The sequence below is a fragment of the Harpegnathos saltator genome, unplaced genomic scaffold (assembly GCF_003227715.2).
Source record: "Harpegnathos saltator strain DR-91 unplaced genomic scaffold, Hsal_v8.6 scaffold425, whole genome shotgun sequence".
NCBI lineage: Eukaryota > Metazoa > Arthropoda > Insecta > Hymenoptera > Formicidae > Harpegnathos > Harpegnathos saltator.
This window is the reverse complement of record NW_020230234.1, coordinates 633,490-648,201: the sequence shown is the minus strand read 5'-3', so window position 1 is coordinate 648,201 and position 14,712 is coordinate 633,490. Positions and strand designations below refer to the sequence as shown.

General features: G+C 41.0%; 3 protein-coding genes across 4 annotated transcripts; 1 reads left to right on the top strand and 2 right to left on the bottom strand.

The window, feature by feature from the left end:
* Positions 1 to 31: 31 nt before the first annotated feature.
* Pi3K59F (phosphatidylinositol 3-kinase 59F) lies at positions 32 to 4,200 on the bottom strand. Of its 2 annotated transcripts, none has more exons than XM_011142954.3 (10): positions 3,961 to 4,200; positions 3,439 to 3,633; positions 2,940 to 3,369; positions 2,763 to 2,858; positions 2,055 to 2,630; positions 1,514 to 1,983; positions 1,234 to 1,422; positions 979 to 1,154; positions 836 to 910; positions 32 to 746 (listed from the first exon to the last, which is right to left on the bottom strand). In XM_011142954.3, exons 1-10 carry the CDS (start codon positions 4,029 to 4,031, stop codon positions 346 to 348), a joined length of 2,679 nt encoding a protein of 892 aa, XP_011141256.1. In that variant the 5' UTR covers positions 4,032 to 4,200; the 3' UTR covers positions 32 to 345. The 2 variants fall into 2 exon arrangements, with proteins under 2 accessions (XP_011141256.1, XP_025157281.1); XM_025301496.1 differs by lacking the exon at positions 3,961 to 4,200 and adding an exon at positions 3,760 to 3,952.
* A 235-nt stretch (positions 4,201 to 4,435) lies between these two features.
* Positions 4,436 to 6,779, top strand: CCT3 (chaperonin containing TCP1 subunit 3). Its single transcript, XM_011142956.3, has 4 exons — positions 4,436 to 4,676; positions 4,783 to 4,844; positions 5,097 to 6,234; positions 6,315 to 6,779. The coding sequence occupies exons 1-4, from the start codon at positions 4,640 to 4,642 to the stop codon at positions 6,728 to 6,730; spliced, it is 1,653 nt and encodes a 550-aa protein (XP_011141258.1). The 5' UTR covers positions 4,436 to 4,639; the 3' UTR covers positions 6,731 to 6,779.
* A 131-nt stretch (positions 6,780 to 6,910) lies between these two features.
* Positions 6,911 to 9,560, bottom strand: Cog8 (conserved oligomeric Golgi complex subunit 8). The gene is made up of 10 exons (XM_011142955.3): positions 9,434 to 9,560; positions 9,235 to 9,306; positions 9,028 to 9,152; positions 8,672 to 8,947; positions 8,389 to 8,602; positions 8,162 to 8,319; positions 7,815 to 8,090; positions 7,554 to 7,742; positions 7,318 to 7,473; positions 6,911 to 7,254 (listed from the first exon to the last, which is right to left on the bottom strand). The coding sequence occupies exons 1-10, from the start codon at positions 9,486 to 9,488 to the stop codon at positions 7,051 to 7,053; spliced, it is 1,725 nt and encodes a 574-aa protein (XP_011141257.1). The 5' UTR covers positions 9,489 to 9,560; the 3' UTR covers positions 6,911 to 7,050.
* Between the last annotated feature and the right edge of the window lie 5,152 nt (positions 9,561 to 14,712).

Below are 14,712 nucleotides of genomic sequence, written 5' to 3'. Positions count from 1 at the left end.
AGACTTGGCTATGAAAGAGTACCACGCAAAGTTATATAATTATTATCAAAGGTTTATTAGCTAAAATACAATAAGTTATATTACATTCGTGAAATACGCCATGTGGTCATTTTCTTTATATATATACATATATATACATATACGTCCAACATATATATATATATGTGTGTGTGTGTGTATCTAACACACACATATATATATGTGTGTGTGTGTGTGTGTGGGTGTGTATATATATATATATGTATGTATATATAAAACTATATGTACACATAATATAACAATAATTCTGGCATTTAGAATGGAACACAGTTTGCGTGATTTCGCTATACCTTTCGGCATTCACCTTTACTTCCGCCAATACTGCGCGAATTTGTGGAGCTGCTCTACCAGCGCCGCCATGACTGCGGTGACTGACAAGTCTAAGAGATTGTGCACATAATGTACGGCCTCCTCATCGCTCAGGTCTAATCGCAACTTATCCTGTACTTTCTTCACGGCCTTATCCGGCTCCAAAGCGATGTCAGGCACGCTCGCATCCACCATCAGTGAGAATAGATTCAGTATTAGATTCGCGTGCCTGCGCAGATGGAGGAATGCCGTGTAACACTGTTTCCGGAACTCATGGTAATGCTCGGAACCGACACCGCCCATGGCCTCGACCATCTCTTTGCTGAGCTTCATCGGAGGCGGCAGAGGTTTCGGATCTCTGCCCAAGATATATCCGAAGTCGATGTGGAAAAGTTTCCCTGCGAAGCAAGACAGAAGATAATTAGCAACTCGCTCAACATACACTTGTATTTGTACATTTATTCGTGCAGCTTCTTGGACCGTTTACCTGACGCTGTAAGCAGCAGATTGTCCAAGTGACGATCGCCGACTCCCAGTACATACGTGATTATGCAATAGCCAGCTACAATTTGGTATCAACCATTAGTATCGCGATCGCAATATTCGATAGATCACATCACACGTGCTTACCGCAACTGCGAACGTAAGTATCCATGACTTCTGGCACTACGCCGTAAGGTCCAGTCTCGGAGGGATGATGTTTTCGGAAGAAACTCAATATCGAGCCTTCGCTAGCCAACACCTCCGCGACCGTCGTGGATTCGATGAATTGTAAGAAACCGTGTCTGGTACTTGTCGCGAGTACCCTGGTGTAATTATCGAGCTATGAAACGATGATCTGAACGCGATATTGGAGCGTCACGCTATATGCGTAGAGTTCCTCACCTATATGGCGTCAGTTTCAAGTCTAAATTTTCTCTCCTTAATAATTTATCCATGAGCGCAATCGTTTGTAGAATCAACTGGTCTTGCCGCAGATCGTCTCCGTGTTTAAAGATAGCGATGTACTCGCTGTTATCTGTCGTTAAAAATGTGAGTTTCGACGGCATGAGCGCGGACTTGAATAGGCTTGCCCTGCAAAAATCGATCGAACAGAGTCAAGTGTTTGTATTACTCAAGTATCGGACAGAATATACAGCGAGGAATGATTCGCGCGGGCACATACTTTTCCGGGATAATCCCTTTGATACAAATCTCCGGGTCCAAGGGGAACGGGATCGGCTCGAAATTCGAGAAGTTGATCTTGAACGCCGGATCCGGGTCCGCCAACAACGCCCGCAGCCTGTCAGTCTTCTTCTTGCGATTGCCGCTCTCTCGCGCCACTGCCTTCACTAGGGATACCAATTGGTCGATAAACACCTTCTGCCGCAGCAAGAACGCCCTTCTCTTTTGCCAGACAACGTTCCCTTGCGCCAACATCATGGAAAACATCTTCATTACGATGACGTACATCTCCCGGACTCGCATGTCTTGCTTGGCGCTGATCGCGGGATCAGTCTGATCCTCGCACTCGATGGAGAGATACCAATAGAAATAGTTAGCCAGCATGGAATTCTGGCAGGCACGCGTGATCAGGAACGACGCCAGGTCCATGAGCGGTTCCTGGCTCGCCGACAGCTGGCTGGATTCACTGGACTGCAAATCGAACGCATAGTCGCGTGAGAAAGCGATAATACGCATGGACAAGTGTCATAGGTTGAACTCACAGTCGTGATCGGCGTAGACGTTGAATCGCAGCTTCTTACGTCTCTGTCCAGTTTCTCGTTCTTCTCTGGTCGCTCGCTTCTCTCCACCTTGTCCTCCTTCTCTTTCACCATCGCTTGGTAAGCTGCCTTGATGCTCTCAAAGTCCTCGTACTTCAACGCCTGCACCAGCTGCAACAGGTACAGCATTAGATCGTCGTCAGGGGCTTGATTGAGCCTGCTGATCGCGTATCTCCTGATGTCCGGATGAGTGAACGCGGGTCCTAGCAGCTCCAGCGCGTCCTCCGGATCCGGTGGCGCCCATAGTACCAACATGTCCAAGGCCTGGCGCACCTCACCAGCGAGTCTCCAGTTAACGCATTTGACGAATTTCGTTAACGCTTTCTTCTGGCTAGACAAATAGAACCTGTACTTCCAAATCAAATCTTGTTCCTCGGTGGAAAGCGCAGTTGTCGGCGGATAGCTCAATATAGTGTTGAGTGCGTCTCGCACGGTCGAAGTGGGCTTCAATTCGCGAGTGTTACCGCCGCTACGTAAGCTACGGGCCAGTTTATGGTGTTTCGCCTCCACGAGATTTTCCTAAAAGAACAATCAACAACGTCTCTCTTCCTGCGACATACGTAATTCTCGGTCGGCTTAACGTCGGTAGTCTAAAATGCAGATATCAGTAGTCTAAATGTAGATGCTCTTTTTCTGAAAGCTCATATTTACTTGTAGAATTTCGTAGTCGGGAAGCGTCACTACGTCCGACTGTAGCCTATGCTGAAACACCTCATCGCCGTCTTTCTCGTAGTACACGACCGAGTACTGCAACAAGGTAACGTTAAATGCGCCGAATTATCCTCTTGTTCTATGTATGTAAAAGACCGCCATTTCAATGCTTCGTACCGGTACACCATCCATCGTTACTTCCGGGAATTCTACCATCAAGTACAAATAGTCCGACGCCCTCTTCTCCTTCTCGTTAATCAACTCGATCTCTCTGAACGTTAATCTGTCCAGCCAGTCGACTTTGTTCATCTGCCCGTTTCTGTGTTTCTTGGCAAGTTTCGCGAGCCTCTGCATCTGCTCCTTCCCATGATCCCTCGCTTTTCCTGGTGTGCTGGTCAGAACACTGCCGTCTGCCTCTATTCCAGGCCACACTCTCAAATCCAGCATGCCTTGTCGAAATACCCCATGCTTGCCGAACAGCGGTATGGTCGTACCACCTACTGGAAGCTGTCTGCCAGGCCCGGCACAGTCGTACAATGTTATACACAGCTGTGCGTCACGTGGCAGATCCGCATATGAGATTGGCAGAGTGACCCACTGGTTCCAGCTACGAGCGTCATAGGAACTTAATAGAAAGTAAATGAAGCCTTAATGGATGATTAGAGGCGCAACATACTTCCAACGGGAAGTGAAATGCTTGTAAGCTGTGTGCACAGGCAGAGCCAATGGCCTGCCACCGGTCCACACTTGCAAAGACGCAGCCAAGTCCCCGCGGATCCCTCCGGCTCCATACAGGCCCGAGTACTTGAGTAAAGGATCTACTAGTAGCTTGTCGTACTCTGGTCTCTGTCTTTTGCCCTCCAAAGTGCCTCTGCAATAAAAGAATGAAGCAATGACTCATACAGGATGGGAGAGTAAAGAGCGAGGAGCCACAGAGTACGTCACATCTGAAGACTCCGAATTGCGAGTGCAATCTCTATTGGTGATAAAACCGTACTAGAGATAAAGAGCAGATGGTCCGACACACACACTCCATCGCATTAATTAAGACTGATCCGATTATACTCAGGCTGGTGTGAATTAACGTGCGTGTCCGTGCGTATCACACACGGAGAGGCGATATCGAAGTGCTCTTATTGTGCGGGTAACCTGACGTCGGCCGAAACAGTGACGCAAGAATGCGCGTAATAAATCTTACATCTTAATCTGTATCCTGGCATCTAAAGAAGAACTGTACACGTAGAAAAACTTGTCACTTGTGCTCTCCATTGCGGTGGTGCCGATCAGTTAAGGGTGGTATACGTATACCTTCGCATCCCCTGTCACCGTCATAACGCTACATTACTTAACAATATTGTAATTCTCGCGTTGGTTACAAACGATTCAACCGTGCACATCAGGGTGCATCGGAGGAGTTGTTTGAAACGTGATATGTGCACGAGCGCGCCATCTGTAGGCTCCTTTCGGTGGCTTCAACCGCAGCTGTCGGCAGCACCACCAACCGACGAAAATTCTAGAATGGTCGTTCTCAATGTATTTCTCGCAAGTTGGCACAGGAACTTTTGGTCTGTTCTTTATAGCTGCATTGTTGAACTGGTGCAATAAGCTAAAGTGAGACAAATATAGCTTTTCTCACTCTAGCTTATTGCACCAGTTCAGCAATGCAGCTACAAAGAACAGACCGTTTGTCTCTCGAAGGATAAATGGAGGTGGGACCCGAAGTGTAACCTACACTGCAATGGAGTGTCCCATCACTGGTCTCTAACGACTTCTCCTCGCCCCTCGTGGAAGAATCGCGGACGTACGTGCTCGTGCTCGTGCTTCTACTGATCGGCATTAGTGTTGATAATAAACGAAGAAAGAAATTGATAAACACGATGTTCGCCCCGGGCGCGGCACCTATTGTTGTCTTGAGTGAGTTGAAGGCAATCGCTGACTGTCGTTTATTATTATTTGCTAGTACACGCGACGCGAAACTGATCATCTTTAACCACAATGTCGAACGTTCTGATTATTGCAGGTCAAAATACAAAACGAGATACCGGTAGAAAGGTGCAGAAGGAGAACATCCAAGCAGGAAAGGTAAGCGGCCCGTCGCGTTGTTGAGCGCCCAACTATCGCCTTATAAGGCGATTTCTCGTGATTCGCCGGCATGTCGCGTACGATTATCAGAATGGACTTCGTAATCATTCTGTCATTCATTATCCTCTCATACGCGAGTATACATTGCTTGATTCGGTAAGAACGGATTTTCTCGCGTATGCTGTGTCAAATTAATTATCATGGCAACTTGGCTCTAGCAAAATTTCTCTCTATTTTCATTGTTGTATCAAGGCGATCGCTGACGTCATCAGGACATGTTTGGGACCACAAGCCATGCTAAAGATGCTGATGGATCCGATGGGTGGCATCGTGATGACAAACGACGGGAACGCGATCCTACGCGAGATCACCGTGCAACATCCTGCTGGCAAGTCCATGATAGAGATCGCTAGGACTCAGGATGAGGAAGTAGGCGATGGTACTACATCTGTTATTGTCTTGGCGGGAGAAATCTTGGCCACTGCTGAACCGTTTTTGGAGCAGAACATGCATCCTACAGTCATCATAAGAGCTTATCGTCAGGCTTTGGAAGACATGGTCACAATTCTCAATGAGCAAGTCAGCATCGATCTGGACTGCAATGACAAAGATAAATTGGTGCAGGTGATAAACTCCTGTATAGGTACTAAATTCATCAGACGCTGGTCAGAATTAGCATGTCAGATCGCCTTGGATGCTGTCTATACAGTGATGATGGAGGAGAATGGCAGACGAGAGATTGACATCAAACGTTACGCCAAGGTAGAGAAGATACCAGGTGGTACAGTGGAGGATAGTATCGTTTTGAAAGGTGTAATGATCAACAAGGATGTGACACATCCAAAGATGAAACGTTATATCAAAGAACCCAGAATAGTCTTGCTGGACTGTCCATTGGAGTATAAGAAAGGCGAGTCACAGACGAACATAGAGATAATGAAAGACACTGATTTCACAAAAATTCTGGAATTGGAGGAACAACATGTGAAGAAGATCTGTGAGGACGTGATCTCGGTGAAACCAGACGTCGTTATCACAGAGAAGGGTATATCCGATCTTGCGCAACATTATCTCGTCAAGGCCGGTATTTCGGCGATACGCAGATTACGGAAGAGCGACATCAACAGGATTGCTCGCGCCTGCGGCGCTACTGTCGTGAATCGCACCGAGGAGCTGAGGGAGGAGGACGTCGGCACTAGGGCTGGTCTCTTCGAAATCAAGAAGCTCGGCGACGATTACTTCTGCTTTATTACGGAGTGCAAGGACCCAAAAGCTTGCACCATCATTCTGAGAGGAGCCAGCAAAGATATTCTGAACGAGACCGAGAGGAATTTGCAGGATGCGCTGCATGTCGCTAGGAATCTGCTCATAGATCCAAAACTAGTGCCAGGTAAGACTATTTGGTTTGGTATCGGAGATCGCTGACTCGTGTATCGCATTGCCTTACATTTCTCCTTTTTATGTTCATAGGTGGTGGAGCAGTGGAGATGGCGGTGTCACGGCTTCTGTCGGAGAAGGCTGCTGGTCTCGCTGGAGTGGAGCAGTGGCCGTACAAGGCGATCGCTCAGGCCTTAGAGATCATTCCCAGGACGTTGGCGCAGAATTGCGGCGCCAATACCATCAGAACGTTGACAGCGTTGCGCGCGAAGCATGCGACCGAGGGAACTACCTGGGGTATTGACGGAGAAACCGGTAAATTGGTCGACATGAAGGAACGCGGTATTTGGGAGCCACTGTCGGTGAAGCTGCAAACGTACAAGACGGCGATCGAGACTGCTATTTTGTTGCTGAGAATCGACGACATTGTCTCTGGCAGCAAGAAAAAGAAGAATGACAACGAGACCGCGCAGCCGAGCTCAGTCACGGAGGAGTCTATGAAAGAATAAAAGTATTTTCGATATCAGTTGCAGCCTAAAAAATCGCTTTGCGCCTCGATCTTTAAGATTTTATTTCTTTGCAAAACTCGCGTTTCCATCTGTCGAAGGGAATTTTCATCTTCTCCTCTATATTGTATTTTTCACAATATAACACTGCATTTTTCACAATAAAACTAAGTTTCTGCGAAATTTGTGAAAAGCAATTTCTTCTCCTTATTAACATAGTCTACAGTACAATATCAATGAGCCGTGAATGATCGTGTCCTGAAATTTACAACCGGATATTTCATCGGTTTGTATTGTCGCTGGAATTTTGCGAATTTTGTTCATCATGTTTCGGTATTGTCGCGTGTGGCGACAGTTGCTCGTTCCTTCGACTCTTCCGAAGAGACTATTGATGGTACAGATGCTGTGGTGAGAGAAGGAGCCGGTTGTACGTTGGGCGTCACCAGTTTGGAGACCAGGAAATCCTTGATGGGTAACAATACAGCCACGGGTTCCAATATGGCTTGCTTGTTTAAGTATGTGATCTCCTGTAAATCATCTCACGTTACCGGATTTGTTCTTTTACGTATTGCTACTTTACGATCACGTACCTCTTTCTGGAGCATACCGACGGATATTCCTAAGTGCGTCGCGATCTGAGTGGGCGGGAAGATCGCGTGTATGCAGTACTGTATATAGGGAATCAACTGTTCGCTCAAACATTCCGTGAACTTCACCATGTTCTCCCGTTCCGCAATCGCAAAAGCCTGCAACCGTGCACATTCGTAAACTACATGGAATTCATTCGCGCGTGCATTAAGCGAGCTACATGATTACGAAGTCTCACTTGCTGCTCTTGCTTGTAGAATAGCAGCATAGCTCTGGCTACGTTGTGCAGGGACTCTTGCAGTAGTTTCGTGCACAAGGTGGAGAGTGCCACTGGCGCGCAGAGTCGCAGTTCGTTGAATGCTGATACTATTCCGTTGCAATACTCGGCCAAAGGGTAGAACTCCACCAGCTGCTCGGGCGGATTTTCCTGTGAGACAATGTGAGCACAATCATAAACCTATATAAAAATTTATGAGAAGCGAGCAGTTCTTACACATACAGAGTTAATGGAAATCTCGGTCTTGATGTCGAACCGCTGCGTCTTGTTGATTAACGTGAACGTCTCCATGTCCTTCTCGAATTTCCTGGTCGTCCTACGAACGTTCTGCTCGAATTTCTCGCCGATAACTCGCACGAATATATCGGACATTCGGCCAGTGAAATCGACACCCACTCGACCGAACGACAATCCGAAGTATGTGCATTGGCCGAGAATGGAATCTATAGACGCCACACCCGGTAGATCTTGCTCCAATGTGGCGAGAAATTGCGATATCTAAAATGAGAAGCATCATGATCATATTTCCTGTATCTCCAATATTACGTTTCCCCATCTTGAACTTATACCTTCTCCTCTAGCCAATGGTAAAATATCGCAGATTCATTTAGCGTCAAATCGTGGCCAGGAACGATTTCATCGTCATTGAACATGGCTTTGTACTGAGTGATGATGTTGAACAGATGTATCCTGGATAGCTCTATCGTTTTGGCGATATGAAGGTTGGCTGCAAAAGCGACATTGATGAGATTCTTTTGATCATGTTTCACAGTGCAGTTCAACAAGAAGTTCTTACGATCTTCCTTCGGTATCGCGTTTAGCAAGCCTTGAAGCCAACTGTCTCGCGCTTGCAGAAACTTAATACGAAGCTCCGGCTCCGTGAACGCGTCCATAGAACGTAGCAATCCCACGAGCTGAAGACACCTCGGAAGCGGTAGATCGCCTCTCAAAGACCCGACCACTTGTCCTACCATTCCCGACCAGCTGCTTTCAATCTCTGCCACTATAGACTAGAAACAACGACACGATAAAATTAACAGTACAAAGAAATATTAAAAAGAATCTCGCCAAGGTCATACCGAGATAATAGGGATGTCTCCGTGTTTCATGCCTAACTGACGTGCATACTGAGATAATTCCAATGCCTCGTTGTATTGATTGCTCCTTAAGCATGACTCCATCAATTGTGGCATCTCTAGGATCTCGAGTAGCTCCGCATTGCGTGTTAGAGTCAAACTATTTAATCTTCTGTGCGCATTAATGTCTTTTGAGGTGTCGCAAAATGATTGACATTTTTCCACAAATTCGGGTATCTTTTGCACAAGCTTATCGAGTCGACTTTCAGTCTCATTAAACTAGAAATGGAGCAATATAATGTGTTAGTGAAAGCATCATGAAGGTTCCCAAATTCTTTAAGTTTCTTTCTTGAGATTACATGATTTAATATTTCCCGTGAGCTTTCTGCTGTCTGGATGAAGGTTTTGTAGTTAGCAAAAACCAACTCCTGCGTAGTATGCAATACTGCATTCTTTTCATCCGATAAATGACCAGGTTCTTTGCCTGCAAAATTGTTATATGATAATGTATACTTTGTACATATATAATACAAAAATTATATTGATATATGGGAAACTTTACTTACTTAGTTGATCTATATCAAAGCCACCAAGCTTTGAGAGATATTGGTAGAAATCAGGATTTTCTTTCCACGATTCTGATAGAAAGGTTTCATGAAATATAATAAATGACATTAAGTTTTAAGTAATATGTATTAATAATCAAGGGAAAATTATAATTTATTTAAATTTATATTAGAGAAGTAGACATTTATTTTATCTTACCTGGAATACCTTTCGGAAACACTAGATTTATAACATTTTCTGTTTCAATATCCATGTTTTCACTTTTTTAGCAAATTATATAATATCAATCAACTTATAGTATAGATTATTATCATCCTGTGCTGATAAGTGTCAAAAGTAACAAAAATTCCTTCAGTATGCTAGATAATTAATCCAGGAAATTAATAGAGGAATTAATAGAGGAAAAGAGATAGAAAATATAGACCATTTAATTATTTTGTATCATAACTTTCATCCATTAAGATTATAAAATAATTACTTTACTTTACAGTTAAAAGTTACACATAAGACTATTTGAAAGACACTTGGATAGGTTAAATATTCCGATACATGATTCGTTCTTTAAAAATGACACTGCTTTTGATCCTTCAAAGCAAACAAAAACATTAATGTATGACATTCGCTGAGTAATGAATAAACAGCTTAAGGGTAAGAGCACAGGCTTTTGCATAACACGTAATACATAACGCATAAGAGAATAAACCAATTAATTTTCTTCATTTCCCTCCTCAGGATAGAAATGAAGAACTCTGATTGGTTGATTCTCTTATGTGTTTTATATTATGCGTTATGCAGAAGTCTGTGCTCTGGCCCTAAAGTTCCCTTTTTAAAATAAAAATGTCATATTTCTGACAAAAATAAACTTTCAATGTATAAACTACTGAAAGATGAGGTAATAAATTGTTATCTAGGTGAGATAATAAGTCGTTATTTCTCATTTAACTTGATATATCATAATAATAAAAAAAGAGTATCATTATGCATTTATTATGATCAAAATGTAGAAATTTCAAGTTTTAAGGTACTTCTAGAAGTACTTTGTTATCGTTATTTGTGTCAGAACTATAGCCTGTTAAATTTGGAATATGTAAAAAGTGAGGCTGACATTCTGTTGAATTATATTACTTAAACCAGAGCGAACCTAAGAAAACCTAAGAGCGGCTACTAGGCCGGTTACGCCGGGACGCTTTTTCCGACGCGCCTCCTGAGAAAATGTGTACGCACTACGCCCGACAATGACTACGTTTACACAGCCCAATTTACGCCAAAGTTATAACATCGATGTTATAACTACTGACGTTAGATGCCGTGTAAACACTCCTTTACGACGAAGTTATTACATTGATGTAGTAACTCATCATAAATACATTTAATGTTTATTGATATTTTCATTCTTAGTAGTTCATCACATTTTACATCTTAATCGCATTTTATTAACCCATTAACCCCCCCTAAACGAAATGTTACGTTCAATCCGAAAGCATCGGTTTTTCAACGAGTCCGCTCGCAGTCTGTCTCTACGATTCTTAGAACTCACCGCCCGTGTAAATACCTCGTCGATTCCTGGAACTCGTGTTTACCCAGACGACCGTAGCGAATCATATTTAGTTCCCCAAATTTTTATTTACTCTCTACGCTATCCAAAAAGCTGTATCCCAGCAAACACAATATATTACATGTAATGTGTATGTTAATTGTAATTTCCTACTCAACAATATAACACATGTGTTATATAACAGTTTTATTGATGAATAGGAAATTACAACTAACATGCACGTTACATATAATATTGTGTTTGTTGGGATTAATCTAGATTTTAGGAAAATTAGTCATACTGCCTTAAAATTAAATAGCATCATTTCTTTCAATTAACATAAATATTTCCATGACGTATATATTGATCTATCATTTTTCTCTATTAATTATTAATTTCAACATTTCGGACTTCATAATTCTGTAACATTGGACTGATTTAGTATCTACGGATCATCGTTATTTCCAATTTAGATTAGCTTCTTATTGCACACAATTTATTAATTTATACTTGGTAACCCATCATTCTCGTATCGATCAATCTAGACATATCGGCTTCAAATTTTCTATAACGCGTAGGCGCACGTTGTTGCAATTTGTGAGGATTTTAGTTATTTTGGACCTAGATTAAAACCTTATCACTCATATTTCGTTAATTAATATATCGTAACCTGTCATTTCCGTACCTGTCACTTTTCAATATTTCGTGGCCTCTAACTCCGAAACGCGTACTCGCAGCTCGATGCGGTTTACGAGGATCATAGTTATTTTGGGCATAGATTAAAACCTTATCATCCATATTTCGATAATTAATATTTCGTGACAGGTCATTTCCGAGCCTGTCATTTTTCCATCTTTCGTGGCCTCTAATTCCGAAACGCGTAATCGTATTTCGACACATCAGTTGGCTCGGATCATCTTTATTTTGAACCTATAGATTAATATCTTATCGCAAATAATTTTGCAGCTTATATCCGGTGACTTGTCTTTTTTCGCATCGGATGATCTTGATCTATCAGCTTCAATTTCTCGATAACGCGTAGGCGTACGTCGTTGCAATTTAGTTATTTTGGATCTAGATTAAAATCTTTTTACTCAAATTTTGTTAATTAATATTTGATGACTCGTAATTTCTGGGCCTGTCACTTTTCAAATTTTCGAACTGAATTCTAACTTTAAAACGATCACAACTCGATACGATTTGTTCGGATCATATCCTTATTTCGAATCTAGATCAACGTCTTATCATAAATAATTATCACAAATAATTAACTCATAGTCGATGACCCTTCATTTTCGCATTGATTTCGGAAAAAAATGAAAAAAATTTAATAAAAATATGAAAAAATTGAATATAAAAATTATAAAAATGGCCACCCCTATTAGCGTCATTTTGTGTCCTTGCTAGAAGTTTTCCGCGCGAAATATTTCTTCCCGAATTGCAGGCAGTGCGTTGCGTGAAAGATGAGAAGGCGAAGAGGCAAAACGAGAGAGATTTTGGCTTAGTGATAAGATCTGCTGCTGACTCGCCTCGTGTCTCCTCCTGCCGCCATACGCTTGTCGGTAGTGCGACAAAGACAGAGAGCAATTGATCGTCTGTGCTTGTCTAACTTACTATCTCTTGTAAGGGAAAGTAAAGTGAACAAGAACCGTGCACGCTTTGCCGTTACAAGTTTGCCACTTTTGTTCGCCTCCGTGGCGGCTCCGATAAGGTTCCTGTAACTACAGATATTTATTTCTCGTGGGGACTGCGTACGCGTTGTCTCTGTTTTTCTTTTACCTCTATACTACTGGAAAATAGCCTTACAGAATTTCATTTATCTATACCGTGAGAGTGGCGTTGGAGCAGTACCCTATTTTGCCCAGAGCCATTTATTGAATTGAATTGAATTGAATTGCTTTGTCGTTACCGTCAGGATGGATGTAGTATACACACATTTTCTCAGGGGGCGCGTCAGAAAAAACGTCCCGGCGTAATCGGCCCGGTGGTTGCTCTCAGGTTTTTCTGCTTAAACAATAAAGAGGTGGCTGACCCACTATTGAGCTATATCCATGGACCTAAAGAATCTATGGACAGAGCGCAAAGCATATGGGCAAGAGTACAGGCTTTTGCATAACATATAATACATAACACATAAGAGAATAAACCAATTAGTTTTCTTGATTTCCCTCCTCAGGACAGAAATGAAGAACTCTAATTTAATAATGATTGGTTGATTCTCTTATGCGTTGTGTATTATGCGTTGTATATAATATATAATATTCATTGTTAATCTCTTCTCTGCTTCGCATTTATTTTCGAGCTTTTTGCATTATGTTTCAAATCAGCATGTTAATCTTTGATTTGTGAAAGGAATTGTTCAATTAACAATTGAAACTTAGAGAATGTAATGAAAGGCCATATATCATTGATAATTGATATGAGCAATTTCAATCGGTTCAATCGAAGAGCGTTCCATTGTGTAGGTTACAATTGGTTATATAGATAATATTTATAATCATAACATCGTGAAAGATGCCGATGATTCAAAAACACTAAGATTTAGTTTCATAATTAATTTTAACCGGAGTTTAAGACTTATTGAGACAAACTTGCATAGTCGTATTGTTCATATGCATAACTGAAGTAGAACTAATAATTATATAAAAGTGAAGATGATGTCAAAATTAAGTCAAAATAATTTTGACGTTATCTTGATGATTACTTGTTCTAGAGAAGGAAACAGATTAATTAAATGTAAAATATGTCTAATATAAAAGGCACGCTTGTATGGATTATGATTGGTTGATTTTCTTGCGCATATCAATGAAGCGATTATGTAATTTCGTTTAGATAGGCTTTTAAAAAGTTGTCTTATTCAACCAGACAAAAAATACGTATATTTCGTTAATTTTTTTGCGGAAGCGAAAAAGATCACATGATTAAAAGATTACGGGTTTTGACAGTTTGCTTAATGATGTTTAAAGAATATATATACATTTTTCTACAAGTATGTAAGGTTAAAAATATATAAAATATTGCAGTAAAAGCAAAGAGGTTGCAAATAGACGATTCCAAGGAATTTCTAAATGTGTGTGATTTAATTTTTCACAATTATTTTAAGTAGCTTTTTATTTTCTATAAGTATAGCTATCGTCTGAACTACAATCGGAACACAAATAATAAAATGGTAGCATTTAGAACAAAAATCGTCTATTTCTGGCCTCTCGGTAAAGTTTAATAAAAAATAATAATTATTAATGAATTTGGTTAATTGTAATTAAAATGGTAAAGAGAAGTCTATTTTATAATGCTGCCAAGTTGCAAGTCGATTGGTCAAATAGTTATTGAGATATCGTGCGCACCGTGGAACCTCCTTGCTTTCACTGCAATATTTTTCATATTTTTAATCTTATATGTAGAAATTTATATACATTCTTTACAAACATCACATTAAACAAACCCTCAAAACAAAAATCCTGTAATCTTAAAGAAACAGGATATTAATCTAAAAAATAGAAACGATCAGAAATAACCGCTCGGTACTTCCAATATTAACGAATTATATTCCGGTTAAAATAATATAAATCGTATAATATATTCCGATTAATATAATATAAGTCGTATAATATATTCCGGTTAATATAATATAAGTCGTGAAACTGGACCTAAGTAAGACTTACGTTTAAGCGAATGTTCTCTTGAAACTGAAAACATTAATAATAATAATAATGATAATTACATTTCTATTTATCTTTTTTTCTATACTATCTAACTATCTATCTATCTATTTCTCTATATCTATCTATCCATCTATCTATCTATCTATCTGTCTATCTATTTATCCATCTATATCTATCTCTATATCTATCTATCTATCTATCTATTTATCCATCTATCTTTTTTCTTCCTATATACCATTGCAACCTATCCTGTTCTATCCATATTTCTTGCAAATGCAAAC

What these genes read in the sequence shown, in the direction of transcription:
- Pi3K59F (XM_011142954.3), bottom strand. Translation starts at nt 4,031, where the DNA reads ATGGAGAGCACAAGTGACAAGTTTTTCTACGTGTACAGTTCTTCTTTA. An exon ending in CGTCTACGCCGATCACGACT is followed by an intron (nt 1,984 to 2,054) that starts GTGAGTTCAACC and finishes TTCGATTTGCAG; the next exon opens with TCCAGTGAATCCAGCCAGCT. An exon ending in TCTGCTGCTTACAGCGTCAG is followed by an intron (nt 747 to 835) that starts GTAAACGGTCCA and finishes CTTGCTTCGCAG; the next exon opens with GGAAACTTTTCCACATCGAC.
- CCT3 (XM_011142956.3), top strand. Translation starts at nt 4,640, where the DNA reads ATGTTCGCCCCGGGCGCGGCACCTATTGTTGTCTTGA. An exon ending in GGCACCTATTGTTGTCTTGA is followed by an intron (nt 4,677 to 4,782) that starts GTGAGTTGAAGG and finishes TGATTATTGCAG; the next exon opens with GTCAAAATACAAAACGAGAT. An exon ending in AGATCCAAAACTAGTGCCAG is followed by an intron (nt 6,235 to 6,314) that starts GTAAGACTATTT and finishes TTATGTTCATAG; the next exon opens with GTGGTGGAGCAGTGGAGATG.
- Cog8 (XM_011142955.3), bottom strand. Translation starts at nt 9,488, where the DNA reads ATGGATATTGAAACAGAAAATGTTATAAATCTAGTGTTTCCGAAAGGT. An exon ending in GTTTCCGAAAGGTATTCCAG is followed by an intron (nt 9,307 to 9,433) that starts GTAAGATAAAAT and finishes CCTTTCTATCAG; the next exon opens with AATCGTGGAAAGAAAATCCT. An exon ending in TCGGTATGCTCCAGAAAGAG is followed by an intron (nt 7,255 to 7,317) that starts GTACGTGATCGT and finishes GATGATTTACAG; the next exon opens with GAGATCACATACTTAAACAA.